This window comes from Zeus faber (genome assembly GCF_960531495.2).
Source record: "Zeus faber genome assembly, chromosome: 13".
Lineage (NCBI taxonomy): Eukaryota > Metazoa > Chordata > Actinopteri > Zeiformes > Zeidae > Zeus > Zeus faber.
This window is the reverse complement of record NC_137198.1, coordinates 4,726,963-4,744,250: the sequence shown is the minus strand read 5'-3', so window position 1 is coordinate 4,744,250 and position 17,288 is coordinate 4,726,963. Positions and strand designations below refer to the sequence as shown.

The 17,288-nt window shown below is 45.8% G+C and overlaps 1 protein-coding gene across 2 annotated transcripts in view; it reads left to right on the top strand.

Moving 5' to 3' along the window:
- Positions 1-17,288, top strand: part of smoc1 (SPARC related modular calcium binding 1) — a 54,682-nt gene that overhangs the window by 9,639 nt on the left and 27,755 nt on the right. The window contains exons 2-8 of one of the 2 annotated variants that reach the window (XM_080012618.1): positions 6,892-7,057; positions 7,274-7,360; positions 10,571-10,683; positions 11,082-11,181; positions 13,371-13,418; positions 15,430-15,486; positions 17,142-17,216. In XM_080012618.1, coding sequence (XP_079868744.1) covers positions 6,892-7,057; positions 7,274-7,360; positions 10,571-10,683; positions 11,082-11,181; positions 13,371-13,418; positions 15,430-15,486; positions 17,142-17,216 — 646 coding nt within the window. Of the gene's footprint in view, positions 1-6,891; positions 7,058-7,273; positions 7,361-10,570; positions 10,684-11,081; positions 11,182-13,370; positions 13,419-15,396; positions 15,487-17,141; positions 17,217-17,288 lie in introns of both variants that reach the window. The other variant, XM_080012617.1, reaches the window with a different exon arrangement.

Here is a 17,288-nt window from a genome sequence, read left to right as displayed (position 1 = left end):
CACACACACACACTTTTCACACCTTCTGTGTGACATTTGTTCGGCTCCTTCTCTGCTTTGCCGGTTCACGACACACCTTTAGAAACAAAACAGTTCTTTAAGTGTTACTTGGAAAATGTTCAATAACATCATTTTATTTTCTTTTCTTTTACTTTTTAAACCTATAGTTTTCCAACCGGAATGCTGCGGGAGCGTCCCATATGCATTCCCCTTTTCACATTTTTAAAACAAGGGTGCTAATTGGAACAGCATGACGGAGGCTTTCTCTTTATAGATTTCCCCGAAAAACCTGAAACGCTGATAACCAGACTCCAGACGTAACATCCCATAATAAGTCCTTAGTGGCCGAGTGGGAGTTTTTAATCTCTTATTCTGTTCAGATCACACCAGTTTTGGGCTTTTATCATTAACGGAAGTATCGAGTGTGTGTGTGTGTGTGTGTGTGTGTGTGTGTGTGTGTGTGTGTGTGTGTGTGTGTGTGTGTGTGTGTGTGTGTGTGTGTGTGTGTGTCACCGCCCTTATCCTTTCACTCTCTCTTCCCCTTCTTCCTGTCTCTCTCCCTCTTTATATCTACCGCCCCCTCTCTCTCTCTCGCTACCTCGGTCGCCCTCTCTCTCCTTTTCCCTCTACTCCTCCCTCTCTTCCCCAATCTCTCCCACCCGGTCTCTCGCTGTCTCCCTCTCCCTTTCCCTCCCTGTCTCGCTCGCTCCCTCTCTCCATCACCCTCTCGTCGCCCCTCTCTACCCCCCCCTCTCGCTCACCCCCCCTTTCTCTCTCTCTGTCAGTCTCTCTCCCTCTATCTCCCCCTCCCTTTCTTCATGTCTCTCTTTCTGCCCCCCTCTCGCGCTCGCTACCTCGGTCGCCCTCTCTCTCTCCCTCGCTCTTCATCTCTTTCTTCCTCAACCTCTCTCTCTCTCTCTCTCTCTCTCTCTCTCTCTCTCTCTCTCTCTCTCTCTCTCTCTCTCTTCCTCCGGTGTTTTCCAGCCTATAAGGAATCTCCATCTGTGCATGCAGATGCAATCTCCTCAGAATTTGATGATGTCATTCATGGTAAATACCAACACACACCCCCCCCCCCCACACACACACACACACACATACACACACACACACAGTCCGTATGATTGTTCGTGCTTTGACGCAGATTACAGCAGATTGTTTTAAGTGCCTCAGTCTGCGTCTCTTCTTCTCCCAGATGTTTGGTTGTATTAGGATTACGCCACGTCTAGGAACACACACACACACACACACACACACACACACACACACACACACACACACATACACACACACACACACACCAATCCAGCTCTAATCAGCGCCACATCTGTTCACCAGTGCTTCCCCTTTAACAACCAATAACCTCCCAAATCAATGTTGCCATGCCATGCCATGCCATGCCAGGCCAGGCCAGGCCAGGGAACAGGAACCACGCCAGACGGTGTTCAGACACTTTCCTTGATCTTCTACCTTCAGCCTTAGTTCTGTTATTACATATTATTCAATATTTGATAATAATGATCCCTTTTGATTTTTATCGACGACCGCTGTATTTGGTCTCCTCTCCCCCGGCGTCTGGTGCCACCATCGCTGTCACGTCATTAAGCTGACGTTAGCGAGCTCTAAGAAGTCTGCTCTAAAAGGCAGGTTGACATATTATAAAGTACTTCACATATTATGTAGTGTTTTATAGCTTTGTTTTAGGGAGAACACGACACAAAGCAGAAAAGCCCGTTTTTTTCACCCATAAACCCAGTTGGAAAGCCCTATTGTTTTATGGCCTTTTGTCGAACCCCAAACCCCGAAGTCACCTTTCAGATGTTGGATTTGTTTATTTTCTACCTTTTACCCTTTTTTAGGATCCATATATAAAAATAATATTGTTTTCTGAGGGTCATGCTGGAGCGGCCTCTCTGCCAGTGGCGGGACATGTTGCTCATGCTTTAATGGCTGGACAATGGGATTGTATTACACTGGTTTTATGAGTGTGGGAGCGCAGTGCTCTGTGTGTGTGTGTGTGTGTGTGTGTGTGTGTGTGTGTGTGTGTGTGTGTGTGTGTGTGTGTGTGTGTGTGTGTGTGTGTGTGTGTGTGTGTGTGTGTGTGTGTGTGTGTGTGTGTGTGCGCGCGCGCGTGTGCGCGTGCGTGTGTTTTGTTTGTGCTGGGGGGATTTTCGTCTTGTTAAACGGGAGGATCTAGGAGTCCATTGTCCCTCCCGTCAGGTAAACTCCCCGATGACTCCCCGACCGGAATGGACCGACTGATGGAGTCCAGGCAGAGGGGGATCGTCTGCCTGGACTTTTATAAAAAGCCTTTTTTCTTTCCCCCGAAACCACAAACTGTGAAAACGATCCGAAAAAAAAAAAAAAAATTAATAAATCTTCTCTCGCGGGCGTGCCGCAGACGTCGTCGTTTCTCTCTGTTCGATCGGATGAGGGTCCCACCGCGGGCCGCTGGAGCGGATCTTTACCTCAGGGGTGCGCTCGGCGCCCGTTAACTCGTGTGCCGCTGGCTTGGCGCCGGCGGGTTCCTCATGAATCCCCCGCGTTCGGGACGTGGAACTGGGCGTCGACGAACCTCCCCAAATTCGCCTGGTTTGGTCAGAGCCGCCTCGTTCTCCCGGGGCCTGGCGACCGCGGCTTTTCTCCCGCGTTGCTCCTTTTTGCCGTTTTTGTTTTGATTCGGATGAGCACACTTGGGGGTTTGTTTATGGGGTTGTGGTTATTATGGGGTGCCGGGTGGGCCTCCCTCCTGGTCACTGTAGCCCTGACAGGAGAGGCTCAGGGTCTAGAAGCGGCCGGCGGCCATCCCACTGTCTGGCAACCGGACCCAGATCAGATGGCTAAAGCAATTTGTAGTTGCAGAATTTATTTTAACCACTTGGAGTGAGTCGGTAGTTAAACGACTCTATTTATTCGGCCTGTTGACGTGGCTTAATTTTACATTTTCTTCTTCCAATTGCACAATTGGAATGAATGCAATTGCAAACTTAAAAAAACTAGACACTTGGAATCATAATCCAAAAGTCAGTTTTTTTAAATTGTGTGTATAGTGTCTCTATCTATGTTTTACTTGATTATCTTTATTTTATTTATTTCTCGTGAATCCAATCCAAGAAAAAAACAAAAAACCGTGAAAAACACAGAAAGCTTGATGCGTGCAGATGTCCCGACCCGAAAGGAAACAAAGGATCTTCCCGGGACAGACATCGTGTACTGACTGGAACGGAACAAACCACCGAATGGAGGCGATCTGCCCAGGATTATACAGTGTATATACAGTATGTCTACAGATCCAATCTAAGGAAAAACAATTGAACCAGACAAAAGTCATTGATTAAGATGAACTAACTCCAAAGGAATAAATCACCCAAAGGAGTCGCTCTGCCCAGGACTGTATATACTACCAATCCAAGAAAAAAACAACTTTTCACCGGACAACCCCGGAAAACTGGATTCACCGAAGCTGACTTGAAAGGAACGAATCACCCAAAGGAGTCCGTCTGCCCAGGCCCCGTCCGTCCTAATCGGTAAACTCCGCCCATCTGGCATTTCCACCAGATTAACACTGATGCCAAGACGCCCGTTTGCCAAATATTTGTCATAATTGAGCCGTTCCTGCTGTTCAATTGGGGGGGGATCTTCCTTCTCGTCTGGACCCCGGTCCTGGTCCGGTGTCATTTGGAGTTAAGTGGTTTGCTCAAGGGTCCTGTCAGACTTGAATGGATGGTTTTTCTACAATCTGCAGAGAGATTTGGGGAGATGAGTCAATGTGAGGTGGCGGTGACGCAGTCCAGACAGACTCCGTCTGTGGATCAGAGTCGACTTGGCGTCCCGTCCCTCTGTCTGTCTGGGCTCGTCCTTTTTGGGCGATTTGCCCTCCACATCATTAGGAGTTGTTTTTTTTTTCGTGGTAGTTCGACATCTGATATCTCTCTAAGCCTCGTCCCAAGCTCCCCAGTGGTTTCTTAAATCTCCTGCGCGTATCATTTCCTCATGTTTTTGTTTTAATCTCGTTTTATACGCTTGTTGCCTTTAGCAAAGTAGTAAAACCTGAAACTAGGGGAGTCGAAATGTTCCATATTTTTCCCCAATTCCTGGGACGGTGATGGCCCTTGTTTAATTTGGAGCGAAAAAGATCCAAAGCCGAAACCACAGGAGCTTGTTTTTTTCGATCTGGTATCGGGCTTTCGGTGACACAGGAAGACGGCCTAATGAATGACTGCTGTTGCCGTGGGCGACAGGTAGGAGTCGGCTGATGTCCGTGTTTCTTTCGCTGGACGGACTGGAGCTGCCGGGGGAGGTTCCAGTAAGATCTGGGGAGGATTCGGTCCTGTTGCGCCCACGGTCCGGCCAGACTCCGTGACTCTGACGGAGGAGGATCAACCTGGAGGAGTGGAGGCTCTGAGAGAAACGAGATATAAACTTTGAAGACGGGTGGGGTTTTTTTTGGAGGGGGGGGGGGGGGGGGGTGCTGATTCACTCCTACAGTTCTGCTCTTTATCAGTTTTAAATGTCCCAATGCCATGGAAATAAATCACTGAAGCATGTTTTTAAAAAAATGTTTACTTTTTATTTTTTCCATGTTTGTGGCCGCTGTCCACCAGCGGTGATACATCCCTTGTTTTCTCCCGCCAAAGCAGCACGTTAACCATGAAACGATCCGTTCTGTTTCCCGCAACAGCGTGGCAAGCTGTTCACCCGACAACACGACGTCCCCTCGCCTCACACTTTCCACTGTTGCACATGACCACACCCGTCTCTTCAAAACCTCCATTGCAGTTTCTGCGTTTCACCACCAGATGCCGCCACTAGCTAGTGTTAACGCGCAGCGGAGCGGCGTCAGGGCGGTGAGGCCAGGCGGAGGAGTGGCTGCCGGCGCTCAACAGTCATTATTAGCGGATCAGCGGTCGTTATTCAGGTATAACTGGCGACTGATGGCCGCTGCGGACCAATCAGAACGGAGCATCCCGCAGAGTGTGATTTGAACCCAGCGCAGCATGTGATGCTGCGTGACAGAGGGAGGCATCTGGCTTCATTCATCCTCCTCCTCCTCCTCCTTCGCTCCTTCAGAGTGATATTAGTGCACGGTGCGATCCCGTGAGCGGCTTCCTCCACGTCCGGGTTCCTTGCGATCGCTGCTTAACCCGTCTCCTAGCAACGCGTTTTAATGTTTTCCCAAATACTGTTTCTTGGCCTTAAAAAAAAAAACGGGTTGGAAACAGGAATGTGTGTGTGTGTGTGTGTGTGTGTGTGTGTGTGTGTGTGTGTGTGTGTGTGTGTGTGTGTGTGTGTGTGTGTGTGTGTGTGTGTGTGTGTGTGTGTGTGCGTGTGTGTGTTTCTGCATGCACACTCGTGAGCATGCGCGTGCACACCATACACACATACACATTTCCATCCATGCGTCCCTGTGTTTTTGGGAAGGCTCAGATGCTCTGATAGGACTCGTCCAGCGAGCGATGGAAACTGTGCCCCGTGTCTGAGGCTGCGTCTGGTTTTCCACCACGTCCCCGTCACCTCGGTCTGAATAAAATCACATCTTGCGTAGAAACTACAATGGAAAACGTGATGACGAATGAATGAATGAATGCGAAAATGTCCAATTTAATTCAACATTAGTGACAGTGAATAGGGAAAGTGTTTTTGGAGTTGTCTTCAACTAGAAACATTAGTTATGTAATAATATTTTATTTAGGCAATAGCCCTGTCGTAAGCTGCCGACCGCCTGGCGTTTCTTAAATGATCCTTTTCTTTAAATTGAAGAAGACCTTCAGCAGCAGACACACTCTGTGCTCCTTCATCTGTTTGGGTGCGGTCCCGGTCCGGTTCTACCGGGTCGGTCCTGGTCCTGCTCGGCGCTTACCTTTCTGCCCCACCCACCGGTCTGGAGCGTCGTCTTCTGGGGCCAAGTTTGTGCTCCGACGAAATCCCTCGGACTCTAAATATGCGAGCGGGCCGCGGAGCCGCCAGCCAAGAGCCATTAGAGAGCGTCTGAGAGGGCAACGGCTTCCAAAAAATTGAGCAAAAATAGAATCGCTAATAGATTCTGAGTGGAGGCTTGTGGGAAAAAAAACACCGGGAGAGCGTCGCACGGAGGTTTGGCGCGTTCTCATCCTAACGAGCGTTCAGTGTGTTCTACATCCAGCTCCTTCACAAGCAACAACTAAGGATATACTGTATGTATATATATATATATCTATAAATATTTATATATGTATAAATGTATACAGGTACTCCTCACTTAACAACCTACCTGTTCAACGACCGTTAGGTCTTACAATCAGCTCTCTGACCAGTCTGCATTGTACACTGTACAATACCACAGCGTCTCAGCGTCAAGCATCACCCTTTATATACTATATACACTATGTATACTATATACACTATACACACTAGATACACTGTATACATCTCATCACCGTTCTCAGTCTCAGTCTCGTTCCCGTAGTCTGTCAGTATTCACTTCACTGGCGTTCGCCATGGCCACGCCCCCTTACCGTGAAATAACACGGCACCTCGCTTATCCACCAATTTGCTTAACGACCTGGTCCTAAGGAACGGAACTCTGTCCTTAAATGAGGAGTACCTGTAAATGTTTTTAGTCAAATCTAAAACACAAGTACGACCAAGCCATGCACTCGCTTTACTGAGAGGAGTGATCGAGTGAACTTGAATCCAATGTCAGGTCAGGTGTGTTCGAGTGTGTTTTGTCCCCCATGCAGTGGCTGAAGGGGTGTGTTACGGTGTGTTTTGTCCCCCGTGCAGTGGCTGGAGGGGTGTGTTATGGTGTGTTTTGTCCCCCATGCAGTGGCTGAAGGGGTGTGTTACGGTGTGTTTTGTCCCCCGTGCAGTGGCTGGAGGGGTGTGTTATGGTGTGTTTTGTCCCCCGTGCAGTGGCTGATCGGGGAGAGGGACAGCCATTGTCCTCTGATCTGCTCCAGGACACAGGGGAAGCCGGTGTGCGGCTCAGATGGGCGGAGCTACGACACCGGCTGCGAGCTGCAGAGGGCGCGGTGCAAGGATCGCACGCTGACACTGGCCCACAGGGGGCGCTGCAGAGGTGAGTGTCTCTGTCTGTCTGTCTGTCTAAGTATCTATCTATCTAGCCGTCTATCCATCTATCTATCTGTCTGTCTCATACATTCTTCCTTTGTACGGCAGAAGCAATGTACAGTGTATGAGTATTGGTGTGTGTAGAAATTGTAGTATCAGTATGTATATATTGATAAACTGTATATTAGTAAGAGTATAAATGGGTCCTACTGTGTTCTTTCAGGCAAGAACTGGGTGAGGATCGATCAGCTTCCAGTGGCTCCGGCCTCGACCTCAGCCTCTGAAGGGAGAGACCTGGAGCTGGAGAAAGGTGGGGACCTGGCAACCCGCAAAATAAGTAATGATGTGTATATGTGTATTTTAGATATGTGTACTTTCTTGCAGGGATTCCAAATTCTGAATAGAGGTAATACAATCTGATCCCATCGGTCATGATGATGAAGTACTTTTACTTTTCATAGTTGAACACATTTATTTTCATACTTTGACTTGAGTGGAGAATTCACTGCGGGCTGCTTTCTTATAACACAGTATTTATGCTCCTACATAACTATAGCATAGGAGTACTTTTTCCACTACTGAGCGCAGATCAGGAAAAAGTCTGTCACAGCCACAGTAACTCAATCAGTCCTTATTAAGGCTCTTCGGCTGAAACGTGTTTCATTGTTTGCCCTCCAAGTTTTGCTGTATTTCTTTTTTTTTTTTTATTGTTCGATACCGTTAACCTCAAAACACCCTGTGAAGCTGAGCATTAGCCTGGAAAGTGTCACGGTCAAACAAAGATTTTGACCGATTCTGGTTTAAACCTGCGAAGACAAAGTTGTTGGGTTTTTTGTTTTTTTTCTCTCTCTCTCTGGCTTAGCTGTGGAAGAAAGACATGTACATCATAAATCTGCCCGAGAAAAGCTGATTAAATACAGAAATTTGACGTTCCCAATTTGACCTCACATTACTCCTAAACCCAACCACATGAAATTAGCGTCCAGCTTTTATAGATGGAGTACGTTTCTTTCGGACACGGTCTGTAAAAGTGAACACCGGCTGGAATGAAATAGTGAAACCGAACAAGCACGGGGAAGATGTCTTTAATTTTCCGCCCCCGGGAAGGCGTGTAAGCCGTAGCAGACCAGGACCACGGACCTCCGGGGGCTCTGGATGCCGGCCACTCAGCAGAAGCAGCGGAGATTGATTTAGGGTTAAAGTCCAGGTTAGAACGAGGAGCATCAACCCCCACCCCGCCCCCCTTTGCGGAACACCACTCCATCTCTGAACAAACAGCCTAAACCGCAACCAAAAAAAACCCCGTTTGGGAGGTTCCCCCTTCCCCCTGCACCGCGATCCAGCCGTTCAGTTTGATAATCCCCAACAAAAGCCTCACCAAGTGAAAAGAGTGCGGTCACGACATACATGGTACTTTATTTACTACTTTGCGTTTTATCTGGTCAGCCGAAGAAGTAATCCTCACGAGGGGGGCGTGGCAGCAAGGAGGTTCCGGGTTTCGAATCCGACAGGGCCCTTTGGGCGTGGCTGCCCGCTGCTCGCAGATACGTAGAACGGGGGACATGCAGAGAACATATTTCCCCCAGACGGATTCATAAAGTACACAAATAAGATAAAGCAACCTTTTGTTTTTTCTCCTCAAATTCTACGAAAGTGAACCCAAACCTGGACCAGAACAATGGCCGGATGAGGGAGCTGCTACGTGCTCGCGAGCGAAATTCCGCAGCGTCACAATTGGCCTCAAACTGTCAGTCGACCGGCGCGCATGCTGGAATTTGCTGAAATGAGCCTCCGATTTTTTTTGGGGGGGGGGGGGCTGCTTTTGAATGTGTCGGAGTGGAGAGGGAGGGCGAAAGAAGAGGGGACTGCCTTCCCTAAAACTAGCGCAGCTCAAACGAAGGCCCGGGCCCTGAGGAACCTCCGCCGGTGGTTGGTTCGGTCGAAATGGAAAAGTTCGGGAGGAAAACTGGGGGCGGGGGGGGGTGCACACGACGTTCACACCCGGAGGCTTGTGTGCGGGTGAATCCAGAGCCTCAAATGGAGGCATGCGCGCCTCCAGGGAGCACCCCTGGCGGTCGGAGCCTCTCGGCGGCGTCTGTGCCGGCGTCTTCTGTACGGGGTGAAGTGGAACTCCCCAGGAGGTCAAATGCAGTCGTTCTCCCTTTGTTTCCCCCTCTCGTCCCCGTGACTACGCTCTCCTCGCTCCCATTCTTCTCCTGCTGCGAACGTGTTGCCCTCGGCGCATTTTAATTCCCAGGCTGAACGGGGTGGCAGCGGGTGCGGCTCACTTGTGAGGTCGCCGCGATTTTGGGAAATAGGAAACCTTCCCCGAGGGAAGTTGCCTGGCTCTGCAGGGTTTTGAAGGGATCATCGGATACAAACAGAAGTTCCAAAAAAGTTCCAGTCTATTTAGAGGGCTGTTGGCGGTTGGGCCTGTTGCGCGAGGCAACAGGTTTGATAACGTTACCATGGGAGCGGAGGGGCCGGCTTGAATTGACCAGTTGCAACTCAAAACTCCCCTAATTACTTTAGAATCCCACCAAATGGCATCGCCTCCCGCGCACACAGGATACCCTGGGGCTATTACCTCGAGAGGTTCTCTTTCCCCTTTACTTACTTTCCTGTGAAAAAGTAAATTCGACTAATGCTACTGATTCCTACTTGGTTTAGCTGTTCCTGTGCAAAATGTACTTACTGCACGTCGTTTTGGACTAAAGTGTCTGATAAATGTGGTGTCGTCAAGGCGGTTTGTGGGAGGGAACAGTGCACAGTTGCGGTTCACGAGCCTTGATATGGTGAATTGTTTGGGGTTGTCACCTGATGCTTCCTTGCCAGGTTGGCTCAATTCATGCAGCGTTAAGACCTCAAAAGTAGACCCTTCACCAGCCTTAACCGTAGACCCCTAGAAAGGGATGTCCCTGAAACGGGTGCCTTCGTGGTAGGACGTGACCTGACAAATGCCCTGAATCCTTAAATGTTCCCCTTGCACAGAGTGTGCTCTTTGCATTTGGTTTCCTCAGTGGCAGATTTCATTTTCCCTCCGCCCGTTCCATTCGCGTGGCCCGTGGGTCTGAAGCAGCGACCCTGCGGCCTCCGGCCTCCGTCTCATTATTCCTCCGTCTCATTATTCCATTATTCCTCCGTCTCATTATTCCATTATTCCTGGCTCGGATCATCACAGCTGTGCAGCAGCACAAGCACAGCTTTGTCTGCGACCTGCAAAGTGGCTCCCCCAAAGAAAACTCCCAAAGTGCGCCAACCCTGGACCCGTGTTGGAGCGCTCCGCAAACAAACTCAACGAGGGACACGAATCCATGTTTGTGGACCATGTTGTGGTCTACAAGCTGCAGACTTGCCCCCTTGTCCCGGGGGGGGGGGAGGGGGCAAGTCTTCGCTGCTAAGGTGGTTGAATGGGTTTGACGTTGCTTTGCACTGTAATTTCCATTAGTTTTATTACTTTTATGAGGTTTATTAGGTTTATTACAGTCGTTTTATTAGCTTTATCTGTGCTGGGTTTCAGATGCAGGTCAGTCCAAATGCCGCGTTGAGCGGAGCCAGGCGCTGGAGCAGGCCAAGAGGCCGCAGGAGGCCATGTTCATCCCAGAATGCAACGAGGACGGGACGTTTGCTCAGGCCTGTCTCAAGCTGCCGTTCTTTCCCTCCTTTTCCTCTTCCCCTCTTCCGTCCCTCTCGCTCCCTCCCTTTCTCCGTGTCCCTTCCTTAACTAAAGATAGTTAGAGACTGGAGTGTTCAGTTTCAATATACAGTATACAGATGCAGTCTGTCTGTCTGTCTGTCTGTCTGTCTGTATGATTATGAAAAGTATTTAAAAATTAAAGTTTTCTGTTCTTTTATGCAACACTATTTAAACAAGCCTGGCTCGGCAGGGGGTTGACTGTATCTCAATTTGCGTAATTATTTAAAATGCAGAAATAATTCATTCTGAAATAAATCATCCAGCGCAGGATGATTTATTTAGTGTTATTTATTTTGTGTTTAGAGTGTTTTTGGTGTGTTTTTGGGCTCCACAGGTCCAGTGCCACACCCTGACCGGGTACTGCTGGTGTGTGACCAGCGATGGGAAGCCGGTGAGCGGCTCCTCGGCGCACAACAGGACGCCGGTGTGCTCAGGTACCAGGATCCCGCAGGGACCCTAGAAAAGAAAGTCAAACGTGAGGTTTCCGTGTTTTCGCTCCACCCATGCCCGATCCAGTGGGACGTCTGGGTTGATAACTAACTAACTAACTAGCTAAATCCACATGGTTGACTCCAAATCCCGGAGTGGTGTTTTTTTTTCTTTCTGAACGCGGATTTTCCACCTCTGCCCGTTCATGTTTTAGAGCTGTTTTCCTGTTCCGAACATCAAGAGACACGGGAGCTCCGTCTCTCAGTGTCTCCTGTCCAGCAGGGATCCCTCTCGAAGCTCTATGGAGCAGAGCTTCCAACCTGTTTTCTGCCGCGGAACACTTTTTACATTGAAACAATCCCCCGGCACTAAGCCACTGTCCCGTCAACCACGAAAAACGTCAGAAAGATGTAGAACTGTACTTGTTGTGGTGCAACTGCACTTGCAAACGGTTCGTTCATCGTGAATAAATCTTTCAAATGACTCGGCCGACAAAAGAGTGAATCTACAACTCGGATACTGACAATAATTACTGGGACTAAATTAAACTCCAATGCAAAAGAGGACAAGACATTAGGCGTAACTCATATTAAATGTGACATTATCAGAAACTGGAACGACTCATTTTACTGATTAAGTGATAAACTGATAGAGATAAAGTGATAGTGATAAAGTGATAGTGATAAAGTAATAAACTGATAGTGAAAAAGTGATCAACTGATAGTGAAAAAGTGATAGTGATAAAATTATAAACTGATAGTGATCAACTGATAGTGATAAAGTGATAGTGATCAAAGTGATAAAGTGATAGTGATCAAAGTAATAAAGTGATAGTGATCAATGTGATAAAGTGATAGATATGAAGTGATAGTGATAAACCGATTGTAATAAAGTGATAGCAATAAATTGATAAACTGATAGTGATAGTGATAAAGTGATTAACTGATAGTGATTAACTGATATCGATAATGTGATAAACTGATATTGATAAAGTGATATTGATAAAGTGATAGTGATAAAGCGATAAACAATATGGATAAAGTGATAATCTAAGAGTGATAAACTGACATTGATTAAGTGATATTGATAAAGTGATATTGATAAAGTGATATTGATAAAGTGATAGTGATAAAGCGATAAACAATATGGATAAAGTGATAATCTAAGAGTGATAAACTGATATTGATAAAGTGATAGTGATAAAGTTATATTGATAAAGTGATAGTGATAAACTGATATTGATAAAGTGATAAATCAAGAGTGATAAACTGATAGTGATAAAGTGATAAACGTGCCCTTCACTCGCATGCTCAGAACGCCCGTGTTTCACTGCTTCCCAAACCAAATCAATCATCTGGCATCATGCGTTTGCAGGAAACTTCCGCGAATTTACGGTCACACATGCCGGGAAAAGTGGATTGTCAGGTAGTAGAACTTCATTCCAACCTAATTCAAACTACTCTGATCGGTTGTATTTCTCTAATTCTTCCGTCCCGATCCTCCCGATCTGTGCATGCGCGGCTCCACTATCTGCATGCCACAGATTCAGAATGAGGAATGATGCTCATACACATCACACACCCATGGTTTTATTGTTGCCACCGAACGAGCAACGACAGGAAAAACAGATTTCGGAAATGGGAGAAATTCTCCAGAACACCCAGAACTAATACTTTGCATTTTTTCGGTTGTGATTGCATCTTATTATTCCAGAGGGAGGAGGAAGTGCAGGGGTTCGTTGAGATGATTCCAATGTCTTTTATCCTCTCCATTTTGTTCCAAAATGAATTATCACCATAAGAAAAGGAAAAATGTGTCTGATATGTTGACAAATGTTAATATAACAGTAAAAATAATTTATTTTTGTAAAACAATGCAAACTTGTTTGTAAATGTAATAATAATAATAATAATAATAATAATAATAATAATAATAATAATAATGCATAATAGAAAATGAATACATCATTCTAAATATTTATTTATAATAATAGATTAATAATATCTAAAATGATTAATAATAGATAATAATAATAATGTTTTGACAGAACTTCTAGGTTTTTTCAGGAGCATAAATTGATATGAATCATTTTGGAATGAAATTAATCTCCTTTCTGAGTCTTAATGCTGGCGTTGTGTGCAAATGTGTAAAAATTATAAACTGTTTTAAATGTAAATGTGTTTTGTGTTTGAAGGCTCGGTCACTGACAAGCCCCTCGCACCGCCCAGCGCCGGCAGGAAAGGTGAGAAGGGATTCACGCAGGGTGTGTGTGTGTGTGTGTGTGTGTGTGCGTGCGTGCGTGCGTGCGTGTGTGCAAGCGTGTGGGAAAAAAAATGTCTGTCTAAAGTTCAAATTGTCTTTTGATGTTTGGTTGAATTCCGTCTGTGCAAAGTCCATATTTGTGCAAACGAAACTCAACGTGCTGTGTTTTTTAATGTAATATGTGCAAATAAATTCTCTGCTTAAAGCTCATTTTAAGTGTGTGTGGCCGAGTGGAAAAATATTATATACAAATATTAATATATATTTATATATTTAATTTAATATTTTCCATTTTGAAAGTATATCTTAAGTATATAAAATGCCTTTAAATATATATTTCCATCCATTTGTACTTTTTTGTCTATATATTTTTGTACTTCCTATTTACTTAATGTACTAATTTAAAATACAGCTTTAGTATACTAGTCACTATGCAGGAAGTGTAGTGTTAGTAAAGTTGTAATATTAATAATAATAATAATAATAATTATGATGATTATGATGATAATAATACATATTGAAACATTAACTTAACTTAAGCTGCATTTTAGTTTTGCAAAAGCATCCGCCATTGAAGATTGTAAACATAACTTTAACATTTTAATTTAACCCTTAATTCAAGACAAGGAGTCTCATTTACGCGAGAGTCCATTGTGCAGGTATTCTTAAAATGAGGATTCTTGAATGTACCGAAATGTTCCAGAACGCAGGGCATCAAAAGTCCGATTTTTACTGAAAGAACTGCCGACAATGAGCTGTTCTCTCCAGTTAAGAAGGTGAGGAACATCATAAACTCGCAATAATTTTGGATTTTTCATTTTTATTTTTTATTTTAAATTGTCCCTGTTCTCTGCCCCCCCACTCGTGTCGTCACTTGGAAGGGTCCGGCCTTTTTCTCAAACCGGACGCTGCACCGGGGGTCCCATGCGAGTCAAGGGGGGGGGGACATCGAGGTACGACCGGGAGGCGGTTCCGCCCGCCACCCCCGCGACTCGCATTCGGACCCCGACGCGGCGACAGAGCTGTGCGTCCGGTTCAGAGTAAAAAAAAAAAAAAACCCAAAAAACCCAAAACAGAAGACCGAGCCGGTCGGCGCCGCGCTGCCCTGTTGTCTCTTAGTTGTACGACTGAGGGACCCTCCTCTAGCGTCCGCCTCGCGTTAGGGGAGCCCCCGTGCAGCCACGGTTCTCAGTGCTCTGTGTTTGGTTGACTGGTTTCCCAAGCGACGGCCCGGGGTCTGCAGGACGGCCTCCGAACGGGTGAGTATGAAAACGGGGAACTACGTTCACAGCACTTTTAAAGGATCCGGGGGAGTCTAGACGACCGCGTTGATTCTTTTTGTGCAGCTTCTTGGGCCGCTGACGTGGTCTCCACCCGTCCAAATGAAGTTACTGAAAGCTTTTTGAAGTACTGAGCAAAGTTATTCATTGGAAGTGCAAAAAAAAACAAAAACAACTTCATGTCCTTGTTTGAGAGATCTGCTCTCCAGGCTGGATTCCAAACTATTTTAAAGGGGAATTCCACCATTTTCCATCATTATAATGGCCAAAACAATGCCCCCCCCAACTTGTTATTTGGTCCATAGAACCTACCTGTTTGAGAGGCTGTGACGTATATTCCCTTATTTGGAGTTCCACTGTGTGTGTGTGTGTGTGTGTGTGTGTGTGTGTGTGTGTGTGTGTGTGTGTGTGTGTGTGTTGTGAGAGGAGTGTGAAGTGATGTGTGAAAGACAAATGTAGAGCTGAATGTAGGTGGTTATCTGTCTATCTGTCTATCTGTCTATCTATCTGTATCTATCTGTATCTATCTGTCTATCTGTCTATCTATCTATCTGTCTTCATCTCTATTTCTCTGTTTCTATTTCCTCCTCCTCTCCTCTCGTCTTGGCCGGGCTATGTGCAAATCCCAACCATTCAACAGTTCTGGAGAGTAGATTGTATTAACCTCTATAATGGCAGTCTCTTTCCGTTTCTTTCTCACCCTCAACCCAGACGACGGCTCCAAGCCGACACCCACCATGGAGACGCATGTGCTGCTCGAGGGCGACGGTAGGTCTCTGCCGCCGAGAACTTAGTGCCGAGCACCTACCACATAATATCTGGTATCTATTACTTAGCGCCTAGTACCCACCACGTAGTATCTGGTATCTATTACTTAGCGCCTAGTACCTACCACGTAGTATCTGGTATCTATTACTTAGCACCTAGTACCTACCACGTAGTATCTGGTATCTATTATTTAGCGCCTAGTACCTACCACATAGTATCTGGTATCTATTACTTAGCGCCTAGTACCTACCACATAGTATCTGTTATCTATTACTTAGCGCCTAGTACCTACCACATAGTATCTGGTATCTATTACTTAGCGCCTAGTACCTACCACATAGTATCTGGTATCTATTACTTAGCGCCTAGTACCTACCACATAGTATCTGGTATCTATTACTTAGCACCTTGTACCTACCACATAGTATCTGGTACATATGACTTAGCACCAAGTACCTATCACATAGTATCTGGTACCTATCATTTAGCACCTAGTACCTACCACATAGTATCTGGTACCTATCATTTAGCACCTAGTACCTACCACATAGTATCTGGTACCTATTATTTAGCACCTAGTACCTACCACATGGTATCTGGTACCTATAACTTAGAACCTAGTATCTACCACATAGTATCTGGTATCTATTACTTAGCACCTAGTACCCACCACATAGATTCAAGATTTTTTTATTTGTCACATACATATACATACTTTCATACATATATGCAGTGAAATGTAATGTATCTGGTACCTATTACTTAGCGCCTAGTACCTACCACTTAGTATCTGGTACCTATTACTTAGCGCCTAGTACCTACCACTTAGTATCTGGTACCTATTACTTAGCACCTAGTACCTACCACATAGTATCTGGTACCTATTACTTAGTACCTAGTACCTACCACATAGTATCTGGTACCTATAACTTAGCACCTAGTACCTACCACATAGTATCTGGTACCTATTACTTAGTACCAAGTACCTACCACATAGTATCTGTTATCTAGTACCTATTACTTAGCACCTATTGCCTAGCACTTAGTACCTATTGCCCAGTACCTAGTACCTATTATATTACCTAGCACCTATCACCATATACCTAGCACCTAGTAACAAGCACCGTGTACCAAGTACCCAGAATCTAGTAACAAGCACCTTGTACCTAGTCCTAGCACATAGTCCCTAGCATCTACAGTACTACATAGCACCTTGAGCTGGGGATTGTTTAAAAATGTACGATACCAGTACCAATGCCAGTACCTTTAAAGGTTATTTTGGGCGATACCTTAAAGGTATTAAATACCAAAACCCAGCCCTAATAGCACATATCACCTGGTACCTAGTACCTAGCATGGCCCTTATAGTTTCTAGTGTCCAAAGTAAAATTAAAATGCTAAAATGTAAAAAGTTCTCTGCTGTGTAGTCATATTGGACAACATCTACATTACCAAAAAGAAGAAACGTACGTTTACGTTGAAATATGAAAAGTAGTCACAACGTCTTGAAGGGCATCATCGTTAATATTATCTACACTGAATGTGGTGAGATCACCGATTTCACATGGACGTCGGACAAAAGGGTTTTTGATACATGCACGACATTTGAGAAGAGTTTTAACGCTCGACTGAAAGGTCTCCGCCCTGCGTTGCAGAGATCACGGCTCCCACGCTGTGGATCAAGCAGCTGAAGGAGAACAAGCAGAACAGCTCCATGTCCCGGAAACAAGGTGACACACTGCGCCTCATTCACACCGACACCATCATTCATCTCATCTTACCCTGAGTCATACCTTTTATTT